At 40.2% G+C, this 15,832-nt stretch overlaps 1 protein-coding gene across 1 annotated transcript in view; it reads left to right on the forward strand.

Annotated features, from left to right (window-relative positions):
• Positions 1-15,832, forward strand: part of LOC125464190 (thrombospondin type-1 domain-containing protein 7A-like) — a 561,444-nt gene that overhangs the window by 525,552 nt on the left and 20,060 nt on the right. Inside the window, exons 23-26 of the mRNA XM_059654908.1 lie at positions 3,473-3,590; positions 4,471-4,616; positions 9,043-9,217; positions 14,661-14,834. Coding sequence (XP_059510891.1) covers positions 3,473-3,590; positions 4,471-4,616; positions 9,043-9,217; positions 14,661-14,834 — 613 coding nt within the window. The remainder of the gene's footprint in view (positions 1-3,472; positions 3,591-4,470; positions 4,617-9,042; positions 9,218-14,660; positions 14,835-15,832) is intronic.

A 15,832-nucleotide genomic window follows, 5' to 3' on the forward strand; every position in this document is an offset into this window, starting at 1 on the left:
GTAGGTGGGGAAGAGGGATTGTTCCACGTAACCTACAAAAAGGCAGGCTTAGCTTGGGCCCATGTGGGTGCCCATGGCCACCCCCTTTGTCTGTAGGAAGTGGGAGGAATTGAAAGAGAAGTTATTGAGGGTGAGGATGAGTTCGGCTAGGCAAATGAGGGTGTCGGTGGAGGGGGATTGGTCGGGTCTGCGGGACAGGAAGAAGCGGAGGGCCTTGAGGCCATCTGCATGAGGAATACAGGTGTATAGGGACTGGACGTCCATGGTGAAAATGAGGTGTTGGGGGCCAGGGAATTGGAAGTTCTGGAGGAGGTGGAGGGCATGGGTGGTGTCACGGACGTAGATAGGGAGTTCCTGGACCAAAGGGGAGAAAATGGAGTCCAGATAGGTGGAGATGAGTTCGGTGGGGCAGGAACAGGCTGAGACAATGGGTCGACCAGGGCAGGCAGGTTTGTGGATTTTGGGAAGAAGATGACATCAAATTCAATGTGTTTGTTGACAGAATTCTGGTTGGACTGCCAGACCTCCAGGAATTCCCTGGTGTGTCTCTGTTTGGCTTGTGCAATTATGGATGCGTTGCCCCAATAAAATTTGTGTCCCTCGTTGTCCATGTGTAGTGAGATAAGTGAGAATTGGTCGTGTCTCTTGGTGACTAGTTGCTGTTCATGTATCTGTATTGTCAATTTTCTTCTGGTTTGGCCTTATGTAGTGTTTCTCACAGTCCTTGCATGATATTTTGTGCTTACGATTTGAACCACTTGACAACTTCCAGAGCAAGTCAGTGGCTGATTTGGATCAAACCTTGGCTGTAATATGTGAGGATCAGTAAATTCTGTAACTTCAAATCTAGCCCATATCAAGCCTATCTAGTCAATATCTAGTCAATATGAAGAATGGCTGTGACAATCAATCATCCTTCCAGTCAAAGTGCCAATATATTATAGAAATGCATTGGCATATCATAAATTAAGCTTTGTTTTGGAAAGGAGAAAGATGTTGTATGTGTACTTTGCCTTTAAGAAAATTCATTTTAAAGTTTCCATGGGCCTTTTATGTAAGATTTAGCTATTCTGCCTGATAATTAGCCTGCTGTGAGTCAGTAATCTGCAGACACAAATCAATTAGTTGCTATACGGCCTGCTTCATAACTTGCAATTTATTTTACTAATTTATGTAAACTAACCCATGGGGTTAATCAATCTCTTACAAACAATTGACCGTTAGGCCATTATCATTAACGTGGCAGGTATACTGCAATGCTGTTAGGAAAAGGAATCCTAGTGTTTACCAAATGAGTGACAGTGAGGAAGCAGCAATATAATTCCAAGTCAGAATTGTGTGTAGCAGGTTCGGATGGATGCTATCACAGGACCCTGAGTGCGTTGCTACCATGCATTATGGAAATCATATATACTTGCTGTCGGTATGCCTTTGTGGTGAAGGAAATGAATGCTTAAGGTGGTGAGTGGGATGGGAATTAAATAGGCTGCTTCGGTCTTTTTGAGTGTTGTTGAAGCTACATCATTCAGGCAATGGAAGAGTATTCCACTGGATATGACTTATGCTTTGTAGATGATGAACTGACATTGATGAGGCAGAAGTGAGTTTTATGCCACAGAATTCCTACTCTCTATAATATTTATATGGCTGGTCCAATTCAGTCTTTGGTCAACATTAACAGTGTTGATAATAAAAAATGCAGCAATTCTGTTTCCACTGTATGTCAAGCAACAGAGTTTTGAAACTTATTGGAGATTATCATTGCCTGGCAATCATGCAATATGAATGTTATCATATCACACTTGTCAGCCCAAACCTAGGTATCGTCCAGGTCTAGATACATATGGACAAGCTGCTTCAGTACCTGAGCAGAGATAATAGGAACTGCAGATGCTGGAGAATCCAAGATAACAAAGTGTGGGGCTGGATGAACACAGCAGGCCAAGCAGCATCAGAGGAGCAGGAAAGCTGACGTTTCGGGCCTAGCCCCTTCATCAGAAAAAAAACAAATTCTGATAACGGGACTAGGCCTGAAACGTCAGCCTTCCTGCTCCTAAGATGCTGCTTGGCCTGCTGTGTTCATCCAGTTCTACACCTTGTTATCTCAGTACCTGAGCAATTGTGTATAGTACTGAATATTGTGCAATCATCAGTGAATATTCCCATTTCTGACCTTTTGGGATGGACACTCCTATGAGAAACTCCTTCAATGACATTGTGGGAATGAAATGACTGACCTTCCACAAACATACCCTTTTTCTTTCAATGTAAAAGGAAAAATAATTAGCAAGGATTGATTAAAGGAAAATGGTTGTTGCTGAAATTGGCTGAATAAATCCTTTTAGATATTTGAACAGCAAAAAATACACAAATGTGATGTTCATGCTAACCAAAACAAAAATGCAAATAACAAATTCACATCCTATTAAGCTATTAAGCATGATGCTCCATACTCATACTTGTTAACTCTTCGTAAATAAAATTTCTGTTACAGAGGAAAAGTGCAATTATAGCTTTTTAGCTTAATTCAGAGACATCGTGTGGGATAACAATTGTCCAGCTGGTTGGGCATTTTTTGCTTTTTTTAATAATCATATCATAAAATGGCATTTTGCAGTATTGTACAATTGATGATATGTTTTATTTTGAATCTTGGAATTACATTAAATCCTCAAAAGATAAATATTATCAACATTATTGCTCTGGATTTATCACATGGATATGAATAACCACATTTCCTGCCCCAGTCTTCTAAATAGGTGTGAAAAGAAATAAACACATCAGAAAGGGTAACAACCATTATGCAAGGCTATTTCCTGATCCTAATTAGAATGAAGTTGTTTTAGCACAGCTTTTGTTTATTTTAATACTCATGCTTTTAAAACGTTCTGTCTAATTGTCTTAGTCACACCCTCTATGAGAAATAATTGAGTGTAATAATTGATTTTGTCGTTTATTAATTTTCATTGATCTTCCATTTGTAGCTAGTGCATTATGTGAGTTAGTACCAGAAATAACCCTAGGAGGTTGATTTTAAAGACAGTGTTTGATAAAAAGAGCAGACATATGCATTTTAGCGTAGCTTGATTGCTTGTAAATTAAGTATGTTGCATATTGTAAGATACAGATGTAGAAGCAATACATCTGTGTCCAGCTACAGTGGTTTATTTGGCCAAAACAATTTTCATAAAATCAGCAAGGTGGGAATGTAGGTCGGTACCTACTCAATGTTGCTGCAATTAAATTAATGGAGTGAAATTTGGGAGGGTTTTCTCCACATACTTGTTCTCTAATCTGACCAATGTATCAACATTCACTGTGCCTAGCTGGTCATTTTGCAAAAGTAGGAGCACAAAGGTCTGTTTTGAAAAAAAAAGGACATGAAGAAAACTAAAATAAATAATCCATATCTGTATAGATGGCATACTTTTCAGTTGTCATACTTGAAAATTCTCTATGCTTCTGTTAACAGCTGGGTCTAGAGAAATCATGGCAGATGAATTCATCGTGTGCTGTGGAGTGCCCAGTGAATTGTCAGTTCTCTGACTGGTCGTCCTGGTCTGCTTGTTCTCAGTCATGTGGTCTTACAGGTAACCAAGCAAGTTGTTTGGTTAACTTATCATTCAGTTACATTCTAGCATTTACAGTAACATGACTCTATGACAACACAAAAGAAATTGGAGATAAATATTTATGTATGCAATGGTTGTATATTATCACTTAAAAGTAGAGGTAGTGAGTTGTTATTTTTCTCAACCACGTTCTTCTTTAACTTTTTTGTTTTGAAGCACAAGATTGTAATTCCAATTAAGGTGAAAAAGTTCCTATACTTCCATTGTGCCTTTGTAATGACAACTTGTCAGTGAACCAGAGTCCATTAACTGTTACACAGCTAATGATAACGATTATCTATAGGTCTATTAATTTTGTTGAGGCCTATCAAAGAACCATTTACAGGCATAAAAAATGTTACCATAGACTAAAGCAGACCAAGGAGTTTTCATTCTATTTATATATGCAAAATATATATATTTTATGTATGTAACACATTATGTAAGTGGGTCATACACATTCAATAATTTATTAGTTAAACAATATGGTCAAACAATTAAATAATCCTAATCCAGTGTTAGGGAACCACTTTGTAGTTGAAATTTGTCATGCTCTCAGTTTAAAAGCTGAATTTACAAATATGTGACCTGATAACTGCTCCCTAATGTCCATCCTAAGAGATAAAGCTGTTCTTCTTTTAACCAGAAAAGAAAGTGAAGGAAGGAACATCTGAAAATCTGGTTTATTTAATCATTATTTATGTAGAAAAGCATTCTTCTGATTTTCTTGAACATAACAATGATACACGCATATATTTTAGGACTTTAATTTAACAATATGTTTTACAGAAATAAGTGGGAGGATCAAATCAATTTCTCATCACCAAGCAAATGTAACATCTGTGATTTCTTTCTTCAGGAGTAATGACCCGGAAGAGAACACTGATTCAGCCATTCCAGGGAGATGGAAGGCCATGTGTAATGCAGCTGGAACAGTCCAAACCATGCTTGATCAAACCTTGCTATCGATGGCAATATAGTAAATGGACCCAATGTACAGTTAAGGTATGTAAATGTTTATATTTCTGTTTTGTTTAACATTATTAAAATTCTCATCTTCTCAATAAATAATCCAGAAATAGCAGTAAAGGTTTAATTTGGAGAATTAGATGAATCCCTGGCCAAGTTGTTCAATACAGCTGCTACACTGGCATCAACCTGACATTGTGGAAAACTGCTCAGGTATGTTACATCCGTAAAAAAGCAGCACTAATCCAACTTGGCCAAGTAGCAAGGACGTCTGGCTACAATAAGCCTGGAGACTTGGTGGGCCTTTGGCTTCAGCAGTGGCAATGCCTCGTGTGAGGGCTTCTGGCTGCGATAGGCCTGAAGCGTGGATTCGGCAGGTTGTTGGCTGCAGCGATTCTTGGCAGGTCATCAGTTGTGGCAGTGGTTGTGCCCGGACCAGAGACTCCTGGCTGCTGTAGGCCTAAAATGTGGAGCCTTATCGAGACTCAGGACAACTTACAGAGGCCTTGCAGAAGTTCTGGAGCTGTGTTTAAAGGTCCCTTGTACAGATGATGAGCTTTTTAATGTAATTTCTTTTTAATCTTTTTGTACCACAATTGGCACCAAAATATGGTGACAAAACACTTTTCACTGTTTTTCTAGACATACGTGACAAAAAAAATTATAATAACTCATAATAATAACTCTCAATGATCAACAAAGTAATAGAAGGAGTCACTGGCAGTGCTACTGATTACCTGCTCACTGGCACTCAACCTGGGGTCCACCAAAGCTGCCGAACTCGTGAATTCATTTCAGCCTTGGCCCAAACATTGATAAAAGAGAACCTAACTCCAGAGGTGTGGTGAAAGTAATTGCCTTGAACACCATATGAAGCTGGATGAACACAGCAGGTCAAGTAGCACCTTAGGAGCACAAAAGTTGACATTTCGGGCCAAAAACATCAGCTTTTGTGCTCCTAAGATGCTGCTTGGCCTGCAGTGTTCATACAGCTCCACACTTTGTTATCTCGGATTCCCCATCATCTGCAGTTCCCATTATCTCTACCTTTAACACCAAATGTGTTATCAGGTGATGTGCAAAACAACAGGAACCTATATTCTTTTGACTCCAAGATCTTCAGCATTCACTCCCTCCATCAGCAATGCCCAGTGACACCAGTGTGAACCATCTAGAGGTGTGCTGAAGCAACTCAGGACGGCATCTTAGACAGCACCTTCTAAGACCAAGATTTTTACCACATGGAATGATGGCAGGAAACAAGAGGGTGGTAGTGGAATGTTGTTTCTCGGACTAGAGATCTCTCACCAGTAGTGTTCCACAGGGAACAGTACTAGGCCCATTTTTGTTTGTCATATATATAAACAACTTTGGTGAGAATCTCGGAGACATGGTTAGTAAATTCGTGGTCACCAAAATTGGTGATATAGTGGGCAGTGAAGAAGGTTTTCTAAGGTTGTAATTAGATCTTCATCAATTTGGACAATGGGCTGAGGAGTGGCAGATGCAATTTAATTTAGATAAATGTGAGATATTGCATTTTTGTAAAACAAACAAAGGCAGGACTTATACAATTATTGGTAGGGCCCTTGCTAATGTTGTAGAACAGAGAGACTGAGGGTTTCAGGTTCATAATTCTTTGAAATTTGTATCACATGTAGATAGGGTGGTTAAGAAGGCATTTGGCACACTTGCCTTCATTGCTCAGAGCATTGGAGTTGGGGTGTCTTGTTGAAGTTGTACAGGACATCAGTGAGGCCTCTCCGGAGCACTGTATACGGTTCTGGTCACCCTACTATAGGAAGAATATTATTACAGTGGAAATGGTTCGGAAAAGTTTTACCAGCATTTTGCCAGCAATAGAAGGTTTGAGTTATAAAGACAGGCTGGTACTTTTTTCACAGGTAAAACATTGAGGGGTGTCTTTATGCAATCACAGGGGCATAGATAAGGTGAATAGGAAGGGTCTTTTCCCTAGAGTAAGTTCAAAACAAGGGTGCATATTTTTAAGGTGAGAGGAGAAAGATTTAAAAAGGACATGAGGTATAACTTTTTTACCCAGAAAGTGGTTCCTGTGTGGAATGAGTTGTTAGAGGAAGTGGTGTATGCAGATGCAATTACAACATTTAAAAGTCATTTGGATGAATTCATGAATAGAAAAGGTTTGGAGGGATATGGGTGATATGAAGGCAGGTGGGACTGGTTTAGTTTGGAAGTATGGTCAGCGTAGACTAGATGGACCAAAGGGTCTGTTTCCATGCTGTATGACTGTATGACAAGAACAGGAGATACATTGGAACACCACCACCTGAAAGCTCCCATCCAAGCTTTGTGCTATCCTGTTTATGAAATGCATTATCAGCCATCCTTCTCAAAATGCTGGAACTCCCTCGCAAACAGCGCTGTGAGTGTCCTGTGCCAGATGGACTGCAACATTTTATGGAGCAGCACACCACCACTTTTCTAATAGCAGTTAGAAATGTGCATGAACTGCTGGCTCAGCGAACAAATGGCACATTCTGTGAATTATTTGGGAAAAAAACCTTTCAGCCAAGTGGCCGATGACAACTTCTGCACCTGGACTGGCAGGAAAGGGCTCTAAACTCAGTTGCATCATTAACTCCCGAACACCACCCACGCAACCACCCATCTAAACTTGGTGAGCAGCCTTCAGCCGATTTGGCCTCAGTATCCTGACAAACCAGGAGGTCGTTTAGAAAATCTGAGTTAGCCTCCTTCAATTTGCCTCAAATGGCCCTTGATTCAGTGAGTCAACTGCCAGCCACCAGGAGAAGTGCCAGGGGACATTGTAGAGTGAGGAATCTAGCTCACACTCTGCTGCCTCTGTTTTAACCACCTTCCAACCTTCATGTCCCACTTGAGTGGGGATCAGTGTTCATTAATCCACATTATACGTCATTTTTAACTTGTCAAAACAATTCATAATTTTGAGCTCTGATGAAGAATCGTATAGACTTGAAGTGTTAGCTTACTCTTTCTCCGTGGCTGCTGTCTGACCTGCTGTGACCTCCAACATTTGTTGTTTTCAATCATAACTTTGAACACAATTAGACATCCTTTTATTCTATGTCCTAATAATGAAGCCTAATTCCTACCATAAGTCCTCGTAACTAATCTAGTGACACAGGGATAGGAACCTAAATCAAATCAGCTTCATTATTCACTGGGTTTGCAACACACTGAAATTAAAGCATTCAATGACAATTAAAATTGCCAAATTGTTCCTAACCAGGCTTAGCAAATATCAGATCTTGGACACCAAGTTTACATTTTAAATAAAAATTAACAATTTATTATTAATAATGTAATATAGATAAACAATGAGCTCACCTCATTAATATTTATGATCTAAAGCTCAATTGTCTTTGACCGTAAACCTCATTCATATAGACAGATTGACACTGTTAAAAGAAAACAAAATAATTGTAATTTTCAGTTCAATAAACTGTTTCAAATGATGGATACTAGGCCTGCATGAAATCCTTAAAGAATGGTTTGTTCACAGGCAAGTAGAACAGGATAACTTGCTTCAGGTCGGGGCAAACAGCTTCAGCAAACTTCTTGAAAATTCACCTATTTCTTACAGACTGGATTCTTTTCTCAGAACATGCAACAGCTTGATAACTCAATAGAAATCTTGAGAGAGAGAGAGAGAGCAAAAAACAATGGCAGACTCCAGAGTTTACAAAAATCACTGTCTTGCCGAAACCCAGTAAGACCTGTTTTTCTTATTTTTTCCGATCTATATTCTGAGTTGGCTTGTTAGCACCGGTCTGCCTTTGATTGACCAATTGAACATCCAACCAGCTGCCAGTTCAGAGCATACCATTGAGCAGGCATTCCTCTAACATATCTTTAGAGTAATAATTAAGTTGTATTATCTTCAAGGCCAGTTCCCAACAGCAAACTCTTCTCCTTTAAAACAAGCTTCTGTTCAAAGTTCAATTCTTTATGTAAACTCAATTCCAAATAAAAAAAAGAGGAATAAAGAAGAAGATGTCGAAGGCCTCTACAGTAAAGCCTTTCATCCTTAATATCATTATTACTAAATCTTTTCTTCACTCTCCATGGCCTTGATATTTTCCCTAAGGCTCCTGCTGAAACTGGTTAAAATAACATGGACTAATCAGTGACTTTTATTTATTCAGATTTATCCATTTGATATTTTACACTTTACATCTGTGTGTAAAACAGGATGCAGTTATGCACATATATATCAACTTGTAAGCACCATTTTTGAAGAAATCGGTAAATGAGCTGCTGCGCCTCTTTATACCTATACTGTTTTAAAAGTTTCATCGTTTAGGGTTTATGTGCTTTCCGTACTCATCCTCTCAAAATTTAACACTCTTACTCTATAAGTATTTCCATCAATGTATCTTTTTACTGGCATTATAAAGAATTTCAGTGAAATCACAATTATTTATTTCTCTTGTTGAAGGATGCTCATTGTGGTGACGGCATGAAATTCCGTAACATATCATGTGTTGTTTTCGACGGATCCAGTGATGATCCTGGCAAGATTGTGGATGACGAGTTGTGTGCTGATGTAGAAACTATGGTGGATGGAGACAAGCAAATCATTCTGCAAGCAGCTTGTACTGTCCCATGCCCAGGTGCTGTTGGTTCTCAAAAATGATACAATGCTGAAAAGTATGAGGAAGGGGCTTTTACACAAAGATTCATGCATGGGAGAGCACTTAAAGAATTTGAGCCCAATATGTGCCTAATTTCTGTTCTTTGCTGCAAGTACAAATTCTTAAATCTTCTCAAGTTTCTGAATATAGTGTTTAATTTGTTAAACAGGCAGTATACTGGAATCTGTGACAGGAAACGCCTGATGCTATCATTGAGGAAGATGATAAGATTTAAGTAGCAAATGTAACTATAGCATATTCTTTGTCTAACTAATTAATAATTTCTCCTTCCTTGATTTTTTTTATTTACAGAAGGTATAAATATCTTCAAGGTTATGAATATTCTTTTTATGGGGATTTAATTATCTCCGTGTAATTTTTTTGTTTTGTTCAGTGGCTTGTACACTTATGTATTATTGATGTATTTATCTTTAAAATGTGTTAACAATTTAATTGAAGTAGGACAGGAAGAAATTTATTACACAAATGTTTCAGAGCACTCGAAATCATAGGGGAAGTTGAACCCATGGCGTTGAAAATCAACATCTTCTAAGGCTTTTTTTGGACAATTTTGTCCATAAGAAACGTCAAAAAATAAATTATGCAATTCACAGCCTTTCAAACGCTTCCCAAACAGAAATAAAGCACTTATGGGAGCAGATTACTGACATTTTCAATGTAGTTTTTACATTAGACCTTCCGAATGGAAACTGTTCTACAGTTATCAGTAATGCACTATCACAGTTACATTGATTTTAAGTAATGTATAATACATTATTTTTAATGTCTTTTCAGCATGGATTGCATTAGTTGCCACCAGTATCAAAGTTTAATATTTATTATTTATATCTATAGCACCGAATGTAAAATGTATATTCCTTCTGTTATTTTCCCTACAGATTTATATACTGCTTTTTGCAGCCTTGTTATGGTACTGCATGAGATTAATCAATATAAATAGAATTAAGAAGCTTGCATTATGATTTTTCTGATGAACATGGGATTATATACTTAAGTGGTTCAGATGGCATTGGGCCATAAATCTCAAAATCCACATTTTAGAAAGTAATTTCACTCCTGCTATTGTGTTCCAATTCTTTAACTTTCCATGATTTCTGTTATTATGATTTTACTGCTGCACAGAGCTATCTATCTTTCAATGCCTAGAATTTGGGACTTAAGGCACAGTGATAAATTCAGATCTAGAGTTCACATGTCTTCTTTGGTTTAGTAATGCAAGTCATAAATGGTCTTGGTGCCTTAATGTTATAATGCCATTTGACTGACGTTACCCAATGTCTACTTATATGGGAGCATAGACGTTGATGTGTTAACAACAGCATTCCCTTATCTGAGACAAATTGCTGTGCTTTTCACGGATATATTTCCTCAAAGCCTCTTAAATTAACATGATGCAAAGCTTAGTTCAAACTGTTAAGGTACTTTATTCTAAAGCTAGTTAGTAACACAAAGGAATTGTGATAAGTTTACTTTGTTTCTTTGGTGTAGTTCCTTTATCACTCCTGATTCCAGTGTGTAATTAGCTTTTCTTTATCAAGATGGTGGGGGGAGGTTACATGTTTTCCTTATGAAACTTCTAACAGTTCTTCCAACCTCAACACCAACTACTTTCTTGGTTGAGTGACATTAGACATACAAGGCATGGTCCCAGCTGGATCCCATCAGCTAAATGAAACTAAACACTGACTGAGCAGAATACGGTGGGCTTAAAGAAGAAACTCTGTATCAAGGCCAGTAGAAGCAATTAGGACACTTTAAATGGACAAAAAATAACAGCAAAGGATGGAGTTGCAGTCCTTTAGGTCTTCAGAATTTCCCCTCACTTTCTTGCTTTTTGGGGCTATAGTATTATTTTACTGGCTCTCTGGTCAGACAATCCCAGTGAATAGCAGGAAGACAGGGAAAGAAGTGAACTTGGCTGGAATCAGGACACTGAAGGGAAATTCATTTCAGCGTAAAGAAGCAACGCCAGTTCTCAGCGACATAGTTAGTCATAATTTCCACCAATTGCCTACATTGAAACACAGACCTAAATCTTCTGACTACTAACTTCTAACTTTTACAGCCTTACTCATAGTGTCTCAACATAAGCCTTCAGTGGTTTCACTCAATGTTCAGATGCTTCACACAGCCAAAATAGCACAGAAGTCCTATCTCTCCCTCTTTTTAAGTCTGCTGTAACAATAATGAGAAGTTGTCTTCTTCCTCCTCTCCTCTTTTACTCCCTTTCTTCCCTCCCAACCATTTTACTTGGGGCTGACACAATACTGATTGATCACCATTCTCCATCTCGTCCTGTCAGCCATCCATTCATGACCCCAAGCTATGCCTGCTTCTTTGTAGGTTACGTGGAACAATCCCTCTTCTGTACCTACACTGGCCCTAAACCTCACCTCTTCCTCTGTTACATTAATGACTGTATCGGCCCCGCCTCATGCTCCCAAGAGAAGCTCGAACAGTTCATCCACTTCACCAACACATTCCACCCCAACCTCAAGTTCACCTGGACCATCTCCAACACATCCCTCACCTTCCTGGACCTCTCTGTCTCCATCTCAGGCAACCACCTAGAAACCGATGTCCATTTCAAGCCCACCAACTCCCACAGCTACCTCGAATACAGCTCCTCCCACCAATCTTCCTGCAAAAATTCCATCCCCTATTCCCAATTCCTTTACCTCCGCTGCATCTGCTCCCAGGATGAGGCATTCCACTCCCGTACGTCTCAGATGTCTTCGTTCTTCAAGGACCGCAATTTCCCCCCCACAGTGGTTGAGAACGCCCTTGACCGTGTCTCCCGCATTTCTCGCAACTCATCCCTCACACCCCGTCCCCACAATAACAACCAAAACAGAATCCCCCTTGTCCTCACGTACAACCCCAGCAACCTCCGGATCCAACCAACATCATCCTCCGACACTTCCGCCATCTGCAATCCGACTCCACCACCAAAGATATTTTTCCATCCCCACCCTTATCTGCCTCCAGAGGGACCACTCTCTCCGGGACTCCCTTGTTCGCTCCACACTCCCCTCCAACCCCACCACACCCGGCACTTTCCCCTGCCACTGCAGGAAATGCTACACTTGCCCCCACACCTCCTCGTTCACCCCTATCCCAGGCCCCAAGAAGACTTTCCACATCAAGCAGATGTTCATCTGCACATCTGCCAATGTGGTATACTGCATCCGCTGTACCCATTGTGGCCTCCTTTACATTAGGAAAACCAAACGGAGGTTTGGGGACCACTTTGCAGAACACCTCCGCTCAGTTCGCAGTAAACAACTGCACCTCCCAGTCGCAAACCATTTCAACTGCCCCTCCCATTCCTTAGATGACATGTCCATCCTGGGCCTCCTGCAGTGCCACAACGATGCCACCCGAAGGTTGCAGGAACAGCAACTCATATTCCGCTTGGGAATCCTGCAGCCCAATGGTATCAATGTGGATTTCACAAGCTTCAAAATCTCCCCTTCCCCCACTGCACCACAAAACCAGCCCAGCCCGTCCCCGCCTCCCTAACCTGTTCTTCCTCTCACTTATCCCCTCCTCCCACCTTAAGCCGCACCTCTATTTCCTCCCTACTAACCTCATTTCGCCCCCTTGACCTTTCTGTCCTCCCTGGACTGACCTATCCCCTCCCCACCTCCCCACCTATACTCTCCTCTACGGGCTCCATCCCCGCCTTTTTGACCTGTTTGTCTCCTCTCCACCTATCTTCTCCTCTATCCATCTTTGATCCGCCTCCCCCTCTCTCCCTAGTTATTTCAGAACCCTCTCCCCCTCCCCCTTTTCTGATGAAGGGCCTAGGTCTGAAACGTCAGCTTTTGTGCTCCTAAATTGCTGCTTGGCCTGCTGTGTTCATCCAGCTCCACACTTTTTTACCACGTCCAATCCCGATGCTGTTAAAATTCATGTCACTGCATCTTTGCACCCAGTCTTAAGCCTTCCTGTATTTTTTCCTGTGTCCAATCTCCCTAACTCAGCTCATCATATTCTCTCTCTCCCTCAAGCTCCATGTCATCTTCCACAAAATACGCCCATACCATTTCAGTCTCTTTTTGGCTATCTTCTTTAATGCTCTCCACCAACCTTTTGATGTGTTGGTTCCTGATCATGTCCTTTCTTGTTATTCCAAACATCTATCTCTGCATTCACATCTCATTGGTATCCAGTCACTGTTCCTTTCTACTTGTTGTGGCCCAAGTTTCTGCACTAAATTACAAGACTGAGTGACAAACACACTGCAAAATCTAATTATCTTCCAAAATCTCCAGGAAACTGCTTTCATTACTAGCAGAAACCTGCATGCTTATCTATCAACCTGTAACCCAGTAAATTTAGTTCATTTTGCCTTAATTTTAAGGTTGACTCATTTCAAGTTGACCTCAGAACAATTATTGTTTCCTTGTCCCTTGTGTCTAAACTCTACAGACTTGACAGACACCCAGTGCTGAGATTTCTCCTCTTCTAATTTGCATGAGAAAATAGAACAAGCACAATGTCTGAATTTTCTAAAATTTGAAAGAACCGTGGATGCTGTAAATCAGGAACTAAAACAGAAGTTGCTGGAAAAGCTCAGCAGGTCTGGCAGAATTTGTGAAGAAAAAAAACGTCAGTTAAGGTATTGGATCCGGTAAGAGCCGTTCTGAGGAAGGGTCACCAGACCCGAAACGTTAACTGATTTTTTTTCTTCACAGATGCTGCCAGACCTGCTGAGCTTTCCAGCAACTTCTGTTTTTGTGTCTGAATTTTCTAATTTTATATTCAGTGTTAATATAAAATTATAGACACAAGGAATTTCCTAGTAGTCAACAGAATTACAGGGAGATACCTTGCACCAGTTTTCAGTAAGTATTGTTTTATCTAGAAATTAGGAAGTAATTTTGCAAAAGGTTTAGTAATAACATAACGGTGATGGGGCTAGCATGGGAATATGTTGTTGAGGTGGGTGATCATTATGATCTAGAGTGACAAAGCAGGCTTGATCAGATAAATAAGCTACTCTTCCTATGTTCCTCAGATTTCCCTTCCTCCTACGGAATCCACTTGGCAATCATTATTTCAGATTGACTGTGATAGGCCTGTTTGTAACCCTTTGTAAATTGAATGGGTTTTGTGTAAGTTAAAATCTAGCCCTTTGAAACTGATGGGCTGGGGATCAAAAACCTGCACTGAATGGCACTGCTCACCGTTACTACCACTGACTATGGTACACTAATATTCACACAGGAGTGGCACTGTATGTTATGATGTAATTAGTTCAAATTTGCAAAGAAATAATTTGTGGACCAATATTTGCTCGCATGACACACTCCAAAACCTAAAAGCCTTACTGAAAATTTTCTGTGCATGCTAACATGTTGTGACCACAGTATGACCTGTTTGTTGATGCTTACAGGTGACTGTTACCTGACAGAATGGTCTGTGTGGAGCTCTTGTCAACTGACATGTGTGAATAATGAGGATCTTGGCTATGGTGGTGTACAGGTACGAACAAAGGCAGTGATCATCCAGGCAATGGACAATGAGCATCTATGTCCAGAACAGGAATTGGAGACTCGCTTGTGTACAGGTAAGTACAGTTATTCCCTTGTGTGAGTTCACAACAACCAAAGCATAGCCAATGAATTTCTCTAATCATTTCAGAGTAAGATTCAAGATCAGTGCATTTGCAAAACAGCAGGTGACAGGGAAATTTGTGCGTATGCAAAAGAAACTTTTTCATTGCATTCGTACCAAAGTTGTTCTTCACCCCATCTCCGGTGTAGATTTGGCTGGGTGCCCTGAAACTCCATAACCTTACTCCTGGAGACACATGCTATTAAGCAGGTATAGTACTTGGATTGAAATGATTAACGGCAGAACCTATATTACAAAAGACTCAAAATGTATCTAAAAGTGAGCTTGCTGAACAATTAATACTTTCCAGCCTTCAGCTGTATCTTTTTGTGAGATCTTTGACACTCCCCAGGTGCTAAGATATTAATGGATTGACATCACATTAAATGGATGATACAATGAGTGATCTAATGCCCTCTCACTACTCTACTGAAGTGTTAGCCTAAATTATACAATTCTTACTCTGATATTGATCAAACCAATTCGGAGGTGAGATCTCCAAACCAAACTAAATTGACATGCAATTTAGTCGGGAATTCATAGAACATAGAACGTAGAACATTACAGCACAGTACAGGCCCTTCGGCCCTCGATGTTGTGCCGACCTGTCATACCGATCCCAAGCCCATCTAACCTACACTATTCCATGTACGTCCATATGCTTATCCAATGACGACTTAAATGTACCTAAAGTTGGCGAATCTACTACTGTTGCAGGCAAAGCGTTCCATTCCCTTACTTCTCTCTGAGTAAAGAAACTACCTCTGACATCTGTCCTATATCTTTCACCCCTCAATTTAAAGCTATGCTCCCTCGTGCTCGCCGTCACCATCCTAGGAAAAAGGCTCTCCCTATCCACCCTATCTAACCCTCTGATTATTTTATATGTTTCAATTAAGTCACCTCTCAACCTTCTTCTCTCTAATGAAAACAGCCTCAAGCCCCTCTGCC

Source organism: Stegostoma tigrinum, chromosome 2 (assembly GCF_030684315.1).
Source record: "Stegostoma tigrinum isolate sSteTig4 chromosome 2, sSteTig4.hap1, whole genome shotgun sequence".
NCBI lineage: Eukaryota > Metazoa > Chordata > Chondrichthyes > Orectolobiformes > Stegostomatidae > Stegostoma > Stegostoma tigrinum.